Source organism: Sorex fumeus, unplaced genomic scaffold (assembly GCF_029834395.1).
Source record: "Sorex fumeus unplaced genomic scaffold, SorFum_2.1 ptg000048l, whole genome shotgun sequence".
Lineage (NCBI taxonomy): Eukaryota > Metazoa > Chordata > Mammalia > Eulipotyphla > Soricidae > Sorex > Sorex fumeus.
In genome coordinates, this window is record NW_026606105.1 from 7,594,445 (window position 1) to 7,607,447 (window position 13,003).

The following is a 13,003-nucleotide window of genomic DNA, read 5'->3' on the forward strand; positions in this document are numbered from 1 at the left end:
GTTCAGGGGTTGCTCTTGGCAGGGCTGAAGGGATTGTGTGTCCTGGGCTTCCTGCAGGAAAAGCACATGCTCATGCCCTTGGAACTCTCTCCTCAACTCCTCATTTCTGAGCCACACTGGGCAGTGCTCAGGGACTACTCTTGCTACAGCAGTGTTGGGGATCAAATCTGCTCCTCCTACATGCAAAGTATGCTCTTAGTTTGTCAGCTATCTCCCCTCCCTATAATGTGGTTTGGGGCAGTCCCAGGGAGGGAGGTTGGGGCCCCACCTTAATAAGGCGGGTCCTCCATCCTGGCCCAGACCTAGAGGCACTGGCCATGCTCTGAAAAGCCTCCCATACACCCTTCATGGGAAAGTGCTCCTGGGAATATCTCTTCCCAGTTGCATCTTGCTGGCCCCGGTGGGGTATCTTGGCGTGCTGTCTTCTGTTGGGGTCTGCAATCTGTCTGGTGCTCTGTTCTGTATAGCCAAAGCTATGTTTCATCCAGGTTTTAGGTCATTTTCTGAGTAGAGTAATCCAAGAATCTCTGTGATCACAGGAGAAATTATCTGTAGTTGGCTTTTTCTACCTTGGTTTTACTTTCACACTGTATTTTAAACATTATTTAAATTTATTTTAGTTTTTGATTTTTGAGTTGCAGTGCTCAGGGGATACTGCTGGCATGGTGCCTTTGGGGTGTCACTCCTGGTGTTTAGGAACCTCCAACATGTGCTCCTCTTGACTTGGTCTCAAACAGCCATGAGTTTCCAAAAGAAGAGCATGGGTGTATATGGGACTCGAACATTTGGTAGCCAAAACTATTTCCCTGGATGGTCAATGGCGATGGATGGATGAAGGACCGGGGAACAGAAATGGGGTCCCAGGCTGTTTGGTAGTTTATTTCTTTCTCTTCCCCAATGTAGTCCGATCACTCCCTTACAGCACAGTCGTAGTCATAGTTTTGGTTGTAGTCTGAGTCCTCATAGTTACATCATCCTAATCCTCGTCATAGTCCTCGACTTCTTCCTGGTTATCATCCTAGTCCTTATCTTTCTAGTCTCCTTTCCCCTTACAGTATACTTATATAGAAGTCATGAAGGGTGGGGGTACACATAGGTGGGGTTGAACATTGTCATAACAACACAGATGTAAAGCCACTTCTTCAGGGGAAGTTCTAGGAGATTAACTCAAGGACAAAATCTCATCTAAGAGTTCAGCAGCACTCTAGATTACTAGGAGATCCACTCATGGGTGGGATTCCATCTAGGGTGTATTGCTTTCTCCTTTCCTCAGCTAGTAATCCATTTAAACAATCATGGTAAATTTACTTATAATATATCTAGTCATTTTGTATGAAACAGTAAGAGATATATTAAGCTTAAAGGTTGGCTCTTCCGGGGGACATCTCGCTGTATATCCCACACTACAGTACTCAGACCAGGTTACTCTTTCCTAACCCCAGTAGGGTCCTTATTCAATTACTTTTTGGGTCATCATAGAGTTTGTTGCATTATCATGCTGTTAATTTAGACTTCTTGTGGAACTTAGCTTGTCCCTTTCCAATGCCAGGATGACTTACAGCTTGCCCTGGGTCCATCTCATCCCTTCGTCGGGGATCCTCCTTTTAGGGGTGTTAGGAAGTAAGGGCAACTGAGGCTTAAGTAAATGTGGTGGGTGCCCAGGAATAAACATTATTTGGAGTCAGTTAATTCCCAGGTTACAGAAGCATAGCATCAACTGTCTTCCTGTGTTTATACAAAAAAGAAAGGGAAAAGCAATATAGGATTATTAGTGCCTGATGAAATTGGGTGTGCCTCAGGGGCACTGTTATGGGAGTAACTCAACAAGTCTTAGCTCCCTGTGGGAGGAGTAAGGACAAACCAATGTTATCCAACAGCGGCTGATCCTGCTGGCATGTCAGTCCATTCCTTTCCCGTGTGGAGAGAACAGACTGTGTGTGGATTTGTTCCTCTTTGTTTAACCGTTTATATGTGACAGCTTTGATTGGCTGAGTGTGGGACTTTTTCATGTAAGAAACTTCTCTAAATAGCTGTGTATATGTGTGTTCATGTGGATGTTTCCTTTTTCCTTAGGAGTAAAGGAAGTAGAAGTAGAATGACTTACTTAGAAGTAGAATGACTCGCTCATGGATAGATGTGTGCTTATCATTATAGGAAGCTTCCAGTCTCGCTCCCAAATGGACTCTGATAGTTTACCTCCCCACCAGTCTTGCGTGAGGCTTTTGGCTGCCCTGCATCTTTGCAGACACTTGGAATTGTCCCTCTTTGAAATGAGCTATTCTACTAGTGATGAGGGTGGCAGCCTTGTTTGCATCGCCCTGATGAGTCATGATATTCGACGTTTACTTTGACATGCTTATTTGCTTATTTGTCTCTCTGTTGAAATTCTTGTATAAATTCTTGTTTCTTTTTAAGTTGTTTTTTTTTTTTTTTGGCTTTTTGGGTCATACCCGGAAATGCAACAGGTTACTCCTAGCGGTGCTCATGGGACCATATGGGATGCTGGGAATCGAACCCGGGTTGGCCGCATGCAAGGCAAACACCCTACCTGCTGTGCTATCACTCTAGCTTTTGTCTCTTTTTTAATTTAATGCCATTATTGAGATGCTGTATCTCATCACAAAACTTGCTATTCACTTCATGCTATTGAGTAGTCACAGAATTTTGCAATCGTTAGTAATCAGAACATTTATATCCCCTGAAGAAGCCCCATCACCATTAGCAGTCCCTGTCCAGTCTCCCCATAATTATAGATGGTCCCTCCCACACCCCTACCGCATTGCCTGGAGACTTTTTTCTCAAGTCTTCATAATCTTTATGACACTTAAACCGCTTCTTATTTGAGTTGCTCAAAGTCTGCGAATTTGAGTATCCATTGTATATCTTTCCTGGAAACGGGTATGGAATTCTTTCAAGTCAGGGGTTTTCCTGGTTTCTTTTCCTTTTGGTTTTGGGGCTACTCCTGTGGGTGCTCAGGGAACCCTGCAGTGCTGGAAATTGAATTGGGACTTCCTGCTTCAGAATACGCACTCACCCCTTTGCCCTGTCTCCCCAGACCTCTTCTTGTGGCACATCGTGAAGAATAAAATTTGGTGTTATTTGGTTTTCTCAACCCTCTGCAGTGATGCTCACGGTCCCGGACTCTCCACACTATTCAGCCTGATGATGAAGGCCGGGTGGGTCAGTGTTCAGGTCTGGCGCTGTGCTGTCGCTGAGCCTGCAGATTTCCAGAACCTACCAGCACCCGGGTCTCACTTGTTTACCTTCTTCTTTTAGATAAGTGCAATAAAGTTCATTTCCACCTGCCGTACCGATGGCAGTTCCTGGATGGCAGCACTTGGAAGGATCTGGACAAGATGGAGCTTATTGAAGAGGCCTATAGCCACCCTCAAAAAGACAGGTATGGAGTCGGTGCCCCGTGACTGAGGTGTGTGGGATGGGACACATATACACACATATACATACATATACACATATCAGCGCCGCATGCATTCCTGCACACTTACCCACAGGGGGAATCAGAACTGGAAGTTAAAGTTCCCGGTCAGGACGCGGGGAGGGGAGCCACGTGGAGGCAAGGCGGGGGAGGGGGAGCAGGTGGAGGGTGTTACTGTCTGTTCAGAGAGGAGTTTCAGTTCCAAGTTCCAGATGACTATTACACCCGAGTGCCTGGGCCTGAGGGCAGAAGTGGCAGTCTAGACCTTTGACCCAGAAAGTCAATGGAACAGCTGTTCTAGTGTTTACCCGTTCACTTTTTAAACTCTTGGTTTGTCCCAGGATTTTTCTTGAAGGTACTTCTGGATGAGTGGAAGAGGCTTAGGAAGCCTCATTTTCAAGTATTTTCTCCTATGAATTTGCTGAAAGATATTGAAGACAGTTTGCGCCTCCATCCCATGTGGCTGAAATGAGTTTGTGCCTTGAGTTCAAGTGTGTGCTAGTGGGTAAAGGGTTCCCCTTGGGAGATGAAAAGAGACCCGCAGCTGTCTCCTGCCCTCCCCTGCCGCACTTCCTCTGAGGCAGGATGTTTTTACACACAGTAAAGTGCAGAAAAGGGCGCACCTCAAGTTGGTGGGTGCGCATTACACTTGTGTAGTCAGCGCATCCAGGTAGAGCTCATTTGTCACCCCAAGAATGCACCCCCAAAGGCAGGGTCCCGACAAGGGACGGGATGGATCCTGAGCAAGCAATGAGCTATGTGCTACCCTGGCATCGAGATAGGCCTGGCCAAAGTGCCTAATGCTTAACTATAAGTTAAGAGCTTGGTCATGGACAAATGCTGTCATAATCCAAAAAGTAATAACTAGGTTTGGACCCTGCTAGGGTTAGGAATGCTTAATCTGGCCCGAGCACTGTAGTCAGAGTCTGTTGCAAGATGTTCCTAAGAGAGCTGCCTTATAAGCCTTAATGTATCTCTTACTGTGTCCATACAAAAATAACTAGTATTAAGATGTTGATTGGGTTACTGGACTGAGTAAAGGAGAAAAACACCTTAAGAGGTATTTTGCCCGTGGGCAGTCAGGAAGGGCTTTGGAATACTCCTAGGTGGCATTTCCACCATTGACCCTGATGGGCAGTCAGGAAGGAGTCAGGAAGGGCTTTTTTTTTTTTTTTTGGCTTTTTGGGTTACATCGGCAGTGCACAGGGGTTACTCCTGGTTCATGCACTCAGGTATTACTCATGGCGGTGCTCAGGGGACCATATGGGATGCTGGGAATCGAACCTGGGTTGGCCTCAGGCAAGGCAAACGCCCCACCCTCTGTGCTACCGCTCCAGCCCAGAAGGGCTTTCTTCTGTTGATTTTGTTACCAGACCGGGTGTGACATTGGGGCCCAGAGTGCTGGAGTGGAAGAGAGAGAGACAGAGAGATCTGAGAGTTGGAGAGAGGAGAGAGAGCAGGGCAGCAAGATAGAGTGTGGAGAGACCAGCAAGGGGGACAGAGAGAAAAGAATGTAGAATACAGGAGCAGGCATGTGGAGAGAGCGAGCTCAGGCTGTGAGATGGAGGGCAGCGAGATGAGCGGGAGAGACAGGAGGAGACAGGAATGAAGGGAGAGTGAGACTAGAATGGGAGGTTCAGAGAGACTGGGGCAGGCGCGTGGGGAGAATGGAATAAACGGCAGCTGATCAACCGAAAAAAAAAGAGAGAGAGAGAAAGGAAAGAAGGTTCCCATGCTCCCCTCATGCCCACTTTTGAGTGTGCCCTGTGGATTGGTCTTTCCTGGGAATGGCATACCTAGCCCGGACACCTGTGCTTCTGGGCACCTCTCTGGGCGTTATCTCCAAACCTGGTGAGTGAAAAAACCTGAGTTTTCTTAGATCTCATGTGTAGGGGTGAGAAGGTGTGTGGGCCAGGCCGGCCTGTGGGTGGACTCTGGCCTGCCTCCCTTCCTTCTAACTGCTCTGCTTCACGGTGCTCGGCCTATCTCCCGATGTCCTCCTCCCTGTTTCTTGGGTTAGGTCTCACTTAGTCTTGCTCATTTTTCTACAGAAAGTCATGCTGGCCACCCCAGGTCCCCCTTAGAAGTCAGCTTCTTAGGTGTGCCCAGTTTCACCCAGGACATTGGTCATTTTCCCTCTCTAACTGCTCTTAGTGCCTTGTTATTGAATGTTGCACTTTTCTTTGTTTGGACCACACCCAGCCATACTCAGGACTCCTCTGAGTCCATTGCTTGGGGTTTGGTGCTTGGCGGGGGCAAGGGGTGCTGTGCAGAGGGGGTGTGTGCAGACCTCCTGTGTGCAGAACAGCAAAGCCTGGGCACTGGCCCGTTGCACTGTCTCCTCAGCCCCTATTTTGTGCATTTTCACTAAAATCTATGCCTGGGTTTATTTATTTATTTTTTATATTTGGGGAGGGGTTTGGGTCATGCCCAGAAATGCTTGGGGGGTTGCTCCCAGCAGTGCTTAGGGGACCGTGCGGTGCCAAGGGTCGAACTGGGGGTGCCTCATGCAGGGCAAGTGCCTTAGCTGTAGCGTCTATACTGTTTTCCAACCCTCCTGGATTTATTTTTTATCTGATCCAGCCATTTCCCAGGCCGGGGGCTCTCTGTTTAATCAGCACATGTCAGCTCTGCTCCCTCCCAGCCTTCTGATTGGCGGTTAGAGTCTTCTGGCTGTTTCTCTACAGCTACTGCTCTGCTTCTTCCCTGCCCCGGCCTGTGTTGCAGAATGGGGCTCGCACGTGGCCACAGTGCTCAGTCAGTCCTGGCTGCGGTGCTTTCTAGGGATTGCATATCCGGCTGCCACACTTCCTTGTGGCTCCAGGGACCCTGGGATGGCAGTCAGCAGGTGATTGATGCCAGACTTCAAACTCTGCCTCTTACCACCTGCAGGGCAGGTTACTTGACCACTGTGTCTGGGCCGGCTCAGCCTCTAATATTTAACCCTTTAGTCCCTGGCAGCAGTCATTCAGGGTGACTGTTCCTCATTACCCAGTTCGTGAGTCCGAGTTTGCTCTTGTTTGAAATGCAGTGGGCCTCGTCTGCTCTGGTGGAGAATATCATTATGTACTTCTGAAGCTTGTTTCTCTGTGTGGTGCTGGGCACTGAACCCGGGGCCTCACACCTGCAAGGCGAGTGTTCTGTCACTGACCCACGTTGCTGCCCCTTACAGTTATAGTTTTCTTGGAGTCAGGCACTGGAGTATGTGTCTCACAAAACCTAGGCCCTGAGTTTAGTTCCGAGCATTGCTGCTAGAATCCCCTTGCTGTCCATAGCCTCCTGGTGTTGTTGGGGCCTCACACTGACTTGTCGGACCTGCTCTGTGGGGCTTAGTATCCCTAGGAAGTAGTCCTGGGGCCCCTTCGCACTGCTCTGCAGCACCCCAAGTAAATTTATCAGCATTTTCTCCAGTGAGAGGAATGTCATATATTGCATGCCCCATTACCCTGATCTTTGTGAGTTTTAAAGCTGTCCTGTCCTGCTCTCCCTCTGCGGGCGGGGACCTTGCGTGTATAAAGACGCCCTCCCACCTGCGCCATGGGGACTGGGGCGTGGAGGGTTTAGGCCGTGCATGCTTTCTCGCGCAGGGTCACGTGTGCGGGATCTGCCAACAGTTTCCCCTTGAACATTCTGAACTTTCATACCATGATGTTCGGCTCTTTCCGGGCCCGCCGCCTCTCCACCGTCTCCTCGGCCACCAGACCACCGCACTTCATCTTCACCACCGAGTGGGTGTGGTACTGGACCGATGAGCTGGGGGCTTGGCAGGAGTATGGAAAACAAGTAAGTGGGAGTCCGCGCGGGGGGTTGCTGCCGGCAGGTCTGTCAACCATGGGGTCCTTGTCGCAGGGGCGGCTCTAACCAAAGCGGGTAAGTGGGGGTTCACCCGCTAGCCTGTGGGGTGCTGCGGATGGGCGGGGGCCGCATCTCAGAAATGGGCCTGCCACAGGGGGAGGCTTAGTGCTCTCCAGAGCACGCCCTGCTTCCTCTGCGCACAGCAGCTGGCCAGGGTGGGAGTGGACCTCTAAGGGTCACTGCTCCTGTCCAGATGGGTCAGATGACAGGGGTCCCTTACTGCCCCTGGAGGCACTTGTCAGGGGAGGGCTCTCCGGAGACAGTCTTGCAGAATGAAAGGTTCTTCTGGGCTGGGGGGCTCTGTTGAAGCTTTGGCGCCCAATGCTCAGCTTCTCCTGCACCCCCCAGCAGGGAGCTTGGTCTCCCCTGTCCCCGAGGGATCCCCTTCTTGGCTCCTCGGACACACTGAGACTGCTGCCTGCCCAGCTGAGCTCTGACCCTGGCCTGCCTCTTCGTTTACCCCCACTGACGCTTCCTGTCCGCCCTCCATGGGCATTCGGCTTCTCTGCCCTCCCCATTGGATCTGTTCTGGGTGGTTCTCTAGCCCTAGAGGGAGGGAGGGTGTCATGTCGTGGTGATACCATGGAGTCACAGGCAGATGAGGCACCCTCAGTAGTTGAGAGCCTCACTGTGCGGGGGGGGGGGGGGGGGGGTGATTAGCCCCGTTCTAGGGTGACAAGGTCACTGGGAGCAAGTGGGCTGAGGCAGGACTCTGAGTGCAGCCCAGAAGATGGTAAATTTCCTTTGCTCATTTCTCACACCTTTGAGACTGGGAGCTTTTTTTCCTCCAAACAACCTGCTTTTAGGGTCCCTCCTTGTTTTTTGAGGGGCATACCTGGGAGTTCTCAGGGGCAGCTCGTAGCATGGAGATGGATGGGAGTACTCCTGGCTGTGCTGGAAGACCATGCGGTACCAGGGTTTGAATCCAGGCTCCCCACATGCAAAGCATGTGCTCAGCCCATTGAGTTCTCTCTGGGCCAGTGTCCCTAGGCCATCACTCCAGGAGAATCAGTGTGTCACCTCCTCTAGAACATGTGATTCTGGGGGGTACCTTTGAATGTGGGTGCTGGTGATCTCCCCAGTGTGCATATGTGCTCTCAGATGCGCTGACTCCTGGGTTGGCGGTCCCCTCCAGCTTTTCCTGTCTCACTCGCTGGCCAGACCCCTGTATCTGGGCTTCTTGGTAGTTGGCTACTTGCCAGTTCAGCATCATTTTCTCCACCCTTTTCTGCCTGAGTTCAGGATGGTCCCCCTTCAAGTTCTCTCAGTCACCTTCTTGATATCCTGCAGTTCCTCCAGCAGGGTGCCTGCCCTCAAGGGCTGAGAACAGCGGTGGTTTGGAAAGTCAGGAAATGAGCAGTGCCCCGTTGCCTGGACCTCCTCAGGGAGAGGCTGTCCTGCTTCTCACTTGCCTCTGATGGTTGCTGGCATCCTTGGGGGCCGCTTGGCTGGTGGAGGCCTCACTCCAGTCCCTCAGCTGCCCCCTCTCTTATTCCTCCTTTGTCTGCCCTCTTACAAGAGATGACCATTTCAAAACGGGGGTGCTGCTCCACCTCTCCGCCTCTCTTGACTGCGGACCGGATGTAAGTGGTGGCTGTGTGGACACTCCCCTCCCTGATTGTTGGCATGGTCCTTTGGCCTTGATTGGCAAGCTCCAGCAGCTCGGATACCAACACTGGGGCACTGCCATCCTCTGCCAGCCTGCTGTTCACCCATTCCTCCTGCTCTGATGCTGGGGCCCTTCTGCCAATCCACAAGCTTTCCTCGACTCTCCTTTCATGTTTGTTGGGGATCCCACTTGTTTCCACCGTGTGTGTACTGGGTGACACTTTTCTGATAGCAGTGACTACCTCACCCACCCTTGTAACTGGCTGCAGGTCAGCTCTTGAGCTTCTGACCATGTGTGTCTTCGCTCCCTGTTTCGGGCCACGCTCCGTGCTCTGCCCGCCTTCCTGTAACCATCCCACCCTGGAGGATGGGGTGGTGCCATTTTAGAGCTTTGTCCATGTGTGTAGCACAAACGGCCCTGAGCTGCATCCCCAGCCCCCCGTTTGTCACCATTCTTGTTGTGTTAAGTGCTGATGGAGAGTTGAGCTTAGATCCCACCCAACTTAAGAGAACTTGCTGGGGTTGTGGACCGGTTTAGGAGTCAGATTTGGGTGGCACCTCAAATCTTGGCCCTTCTGTGGGTCATTGGAATGAGGCCAAGGGAGGGAAGTGAATCATCGGAAAAACAACTGTGTTCATCCAGGAGGCAGATGAAGTGGCAGGAGGGTGGGGAGCGCTTCGAAGGGGGGCTGATGGGAATGAGAATGCTGCTTGGGAGGCATGTGGCCACCCAGCCCCGCTGTGCAGAGGATCACGTCAGTGTCGGCTCACGAGCCTTCTGAGCACCTCACATCCGGTTGCCTTGGTTATGGCCTGGTTTATGGGAGAGAGAGGTACTGGGTCTCTGGGTGCCGCCCTCCCCTCTCCTGCCCTGCCCCTGCCCTCTCTCCTTGCCAGCTGCCCTACTGCTTGCCTGCAGTGTGCCCAAGAGCCCCAAACTGGGCCCAACGTGGTGTCTGGCTCTCCCCTCCAGGGCACAAAGCACCCTGTGGCCACTGTGAGCAGCAGTGACTTGGAGAAGGCCTACCAGGAGTTCTGCATGCCTGGCTCTGACGCCCAGACTGCCACGTTCAAGTTTCAGGCTGGAAGTCACAAATATGAGCTGGACTTCAAAGGTATTTTCTGACCCATCGTTTTCCCTACAGAGGATGGCGCGGGCCGGGGAGGGCGAGAAAGGCAAGAGGTGAGCCTGTCCCTCCGTGGCTTTCCAGAAGGGAGTCAGACCTTGGTGTCCTTGGTGTCCAGGCCAGACTGCCTGGAGGTTGGGGTGCGGAGAACAGGAGCCTGAAGGGTAGAGGAACTGAGGGCCAAGTGAGGTGGAATGTTCTGTAGACTGTGCTTCCAAGGAAGAAAGTTGCTTTGGGATAAAATGTAGAGGGTAAGAACAGCCACATGTACTTGTAGGTATTTGTGACTCTAACTCCAGAGCTGGAGACTCCCCAGCCCCTAGGAGAACTCTGACATCTTGGGGGTGGGAGTGTGGCAAGAATTTTAGTAGAGGTGGTGTGGATTTTTAAAGGTGGAGAAAGCCTGCTCTAGAGTCGGTTGGGTCAAGTTAAGAGAAAAAGTCATAAGCATATTATTATCCTCGCTGTATGTCCCACTGGCTCAAAATGGGGTAATTCGGTCTTAGGCTGAGCTGAAGCTTTTTTATACGCAAGCTGGGAAAAATTGCTAAGCAAAATAATAGTTTAAACAAGATTGGAAGGAACAATTTAAAAGCACTTATGTATAATTGATATGTCAATTACTAATCATTCATCTATTCATTAAAATCCATCTCCTAAGGATACCTATTTTCTTTATGAATATTTGAAATGTCTAAAAGCTGCCTTATTTTTAACAGATTGATTCTGAGCTTCGCACATTTGGATTAGCTTTCTAACTCTTTTTAATTTGTTTGTAAAACATTGCCAACCTGAGCGCTTATATCCATTTCCCGCCCCCAGCCTTTGTTCAGAAAAACCTGGTCTACAGCACAGTGAGGAAGGTTTGCCGCAGACCCAAATATGTGTCCCCGAAGGATGTAAAAGGAAAGCAGACCTGGTAGGTGGCATTTAGGGGCCTTGTCACTTGGTGTGCCAGTCCTCTGGGGGGCTGCTGTTGTGCAATGTGTGTGTGTGGGGGGAGTGGGCTATGCCTCTGCCCCTGCGTTCACTTACTGGGCCAGGAATTCACGACAGTGACACATGAAAGCGCTCTTGGCACCTTCCTGCAGAAACGTGTGAGCGTGTATTACCACACTGTAAGATGCACTGTAAACTTGGGAACGGCTGGTGTCTCTGGGTTATTCTAACCATGATGGACATGCGACTAATGAAGCATGGAAGTGACAAGCTAAACAACATAAGGGAGGAAGAACCACATGGTTAGCTGTGAGTGTTCAGTGGTGTTGGAAGTCCGTCGCCAAAATATTCTCAGAGTTTTCCAGAACAAACGAGTCTTAACTGATTTGAGACTAATATAGACAGGGAAAGTCGTAATAATTGAACTCCTGTTATTTTCTTTGTTTTTATCTTCAAACGATTTTATTTTTGGCTTCATAACATGGAGATACTTTTGAAGTTTTGGAAATCTTCCTTTTTTATTTCTTGTATTGGTTTTGAAGAGTGGTTTTGGTTTTGTTGTTTTGGGGCCACATGCTAGGGTGCTAGGGGGCTGCTCCCAGCCCCAGGCTCAAGAATTGCTCCTAGAAGTACCGGAGGATGACGTGGTTGGTACCTGGGATCAGGATGGGCTTGAGTTTGTGTACCTTAACCCTGGACTGTCTTGCTCTTGTTTTGTTTCTAGACTGTTCTAGTCGCCTCATGTATGTGCCCTTCGTTATGTCCCACTTACCCCCACCTGCTCCACTTCCTCACTGGTTTGGGCCACATTCTGGATTTCATTTCCCATGCGGTCCAGCTCGCTCCTTTTCTTGTGGGGCTTCTGATCTGCAAGGATGTCTGCCTGTGAAACTTTCAGTAACTAGAATTGTGGGGATTTTTATTCCTGGAAGTTCTGTTCTGTCCTTTTTCCGATCCTCTAGGTGTTTTGTTTTGTTTTTTAACATATAATTTTCTGTTCTTTCCATATTTGTTTCATATTTTGTCTTTAAACATAAAGGAATAATTTTATAATTGATCATTTCAGCATCTTCCTCCTTGGTTCTGCTTTTGGCTGATCCTTACTCATGAGCCCTGCTTGGTTATTTATAAACCATGCCATTTTCCCTGGGATGTTATTTATGGGAGTTCTTTGACGTTTAGGAGAAAGGTCTGTGTCTCCTGCCGGCAGAACCAGAAGGCAGAGCTATTTGTTGTGGAAGAAAAGCGCCTTCTGAAGCGGAGTAGGCTGGATTTGGAGTTCTAGTTTACAGTCTTTGATCCCTTTTAAGCCATTTGTCTTTTAGAACTAAGCTTTTATTTATTTTTATTCATAGATCATAGAGGGAGTTTGTGCTTTGTGACACCCAGTAATTATACATATTCATATTTATGCAGTGAAACATACACAGACACGCTCAGAAGAATTTAGACACTGCAAGTTGTCACTTAGCAGTTCAAGTCAAATTGCTGTGTCACTGAACTCTTCATATCAGTTTGATGGGTTTTTATTTTTTTTTCTTTCTTCTGTTTTTGAGGTTCCAGGGATCAAACCTCAGGTATCACATATGTGAGACTAGTGAGCTACATCCCCAGCCAGTTGGGTGGTGGGGGAAAGGAGGCTTTTGAGCTGCACTCAGCAGTGCTCAGGGGCTGTTTCTGGCTCTCAGGAGTCACTCTTGTTGGTGTTCCACAACCATATACATGGCTGGGGATTGTATATGCAAGCCAGCAGCTGCCTGTTGTACACCCTTTGGTCCCCAATTTTATGTTTTGAAAAACTGCTCTTTTTTAAATGCTAACGTTGTTTTACAGAGACTATTTTAAAAGACTGTTTCTGCACTCTTTGAATTTTGTAATTGTGGAAAAGGGTGTGTGTGTGCTAAATGCATGCTGGGCTCCCATCCTTAAGCACAGAATTGGGGTGCAGGTGAGAAAGGGATCTTCTGTGCCTTATGTGGGGGTGGTCACATAGGAAGGTGGCAATGCTTTCATGTGGGCCACCCCCATCTCCTGGCTT

The 13,003-nt window shown here is 49.6% G+C and overlaps 1 protein-coding gene across 1 annotated transcript in view; it reads left to right on the forward strand.

Annotated features, from left to right (window-relative positions):
* Positions 1-13,003, forward strand: part of PARP12 (poly(ADP-ribose) polymerase family member 12) — a 29,373-nt gene that overhangs the window by 10,560 nt on the left and 5,810 nt on the right. The window contains exons 5-8 of the mRNA XM_056124024.1: positions 3,277-3,400; positions 7,024-7,219; positions 9,873-10,014; positions 10,849-10,945. Of these exons, the coding sequence (XP_055979999.1) occupies positions 3,277-3,400; positions 7,024-7,219; positions 9,873-10,014; positions 10,849-10,945 (559 nt within the window). The remainder of the gene's footprint in view (positions 1-3,276; positions 3,401-7,023; positions 7,220-9,872; positions 10,015-10,848; positions 10,946-13,003) is intronic.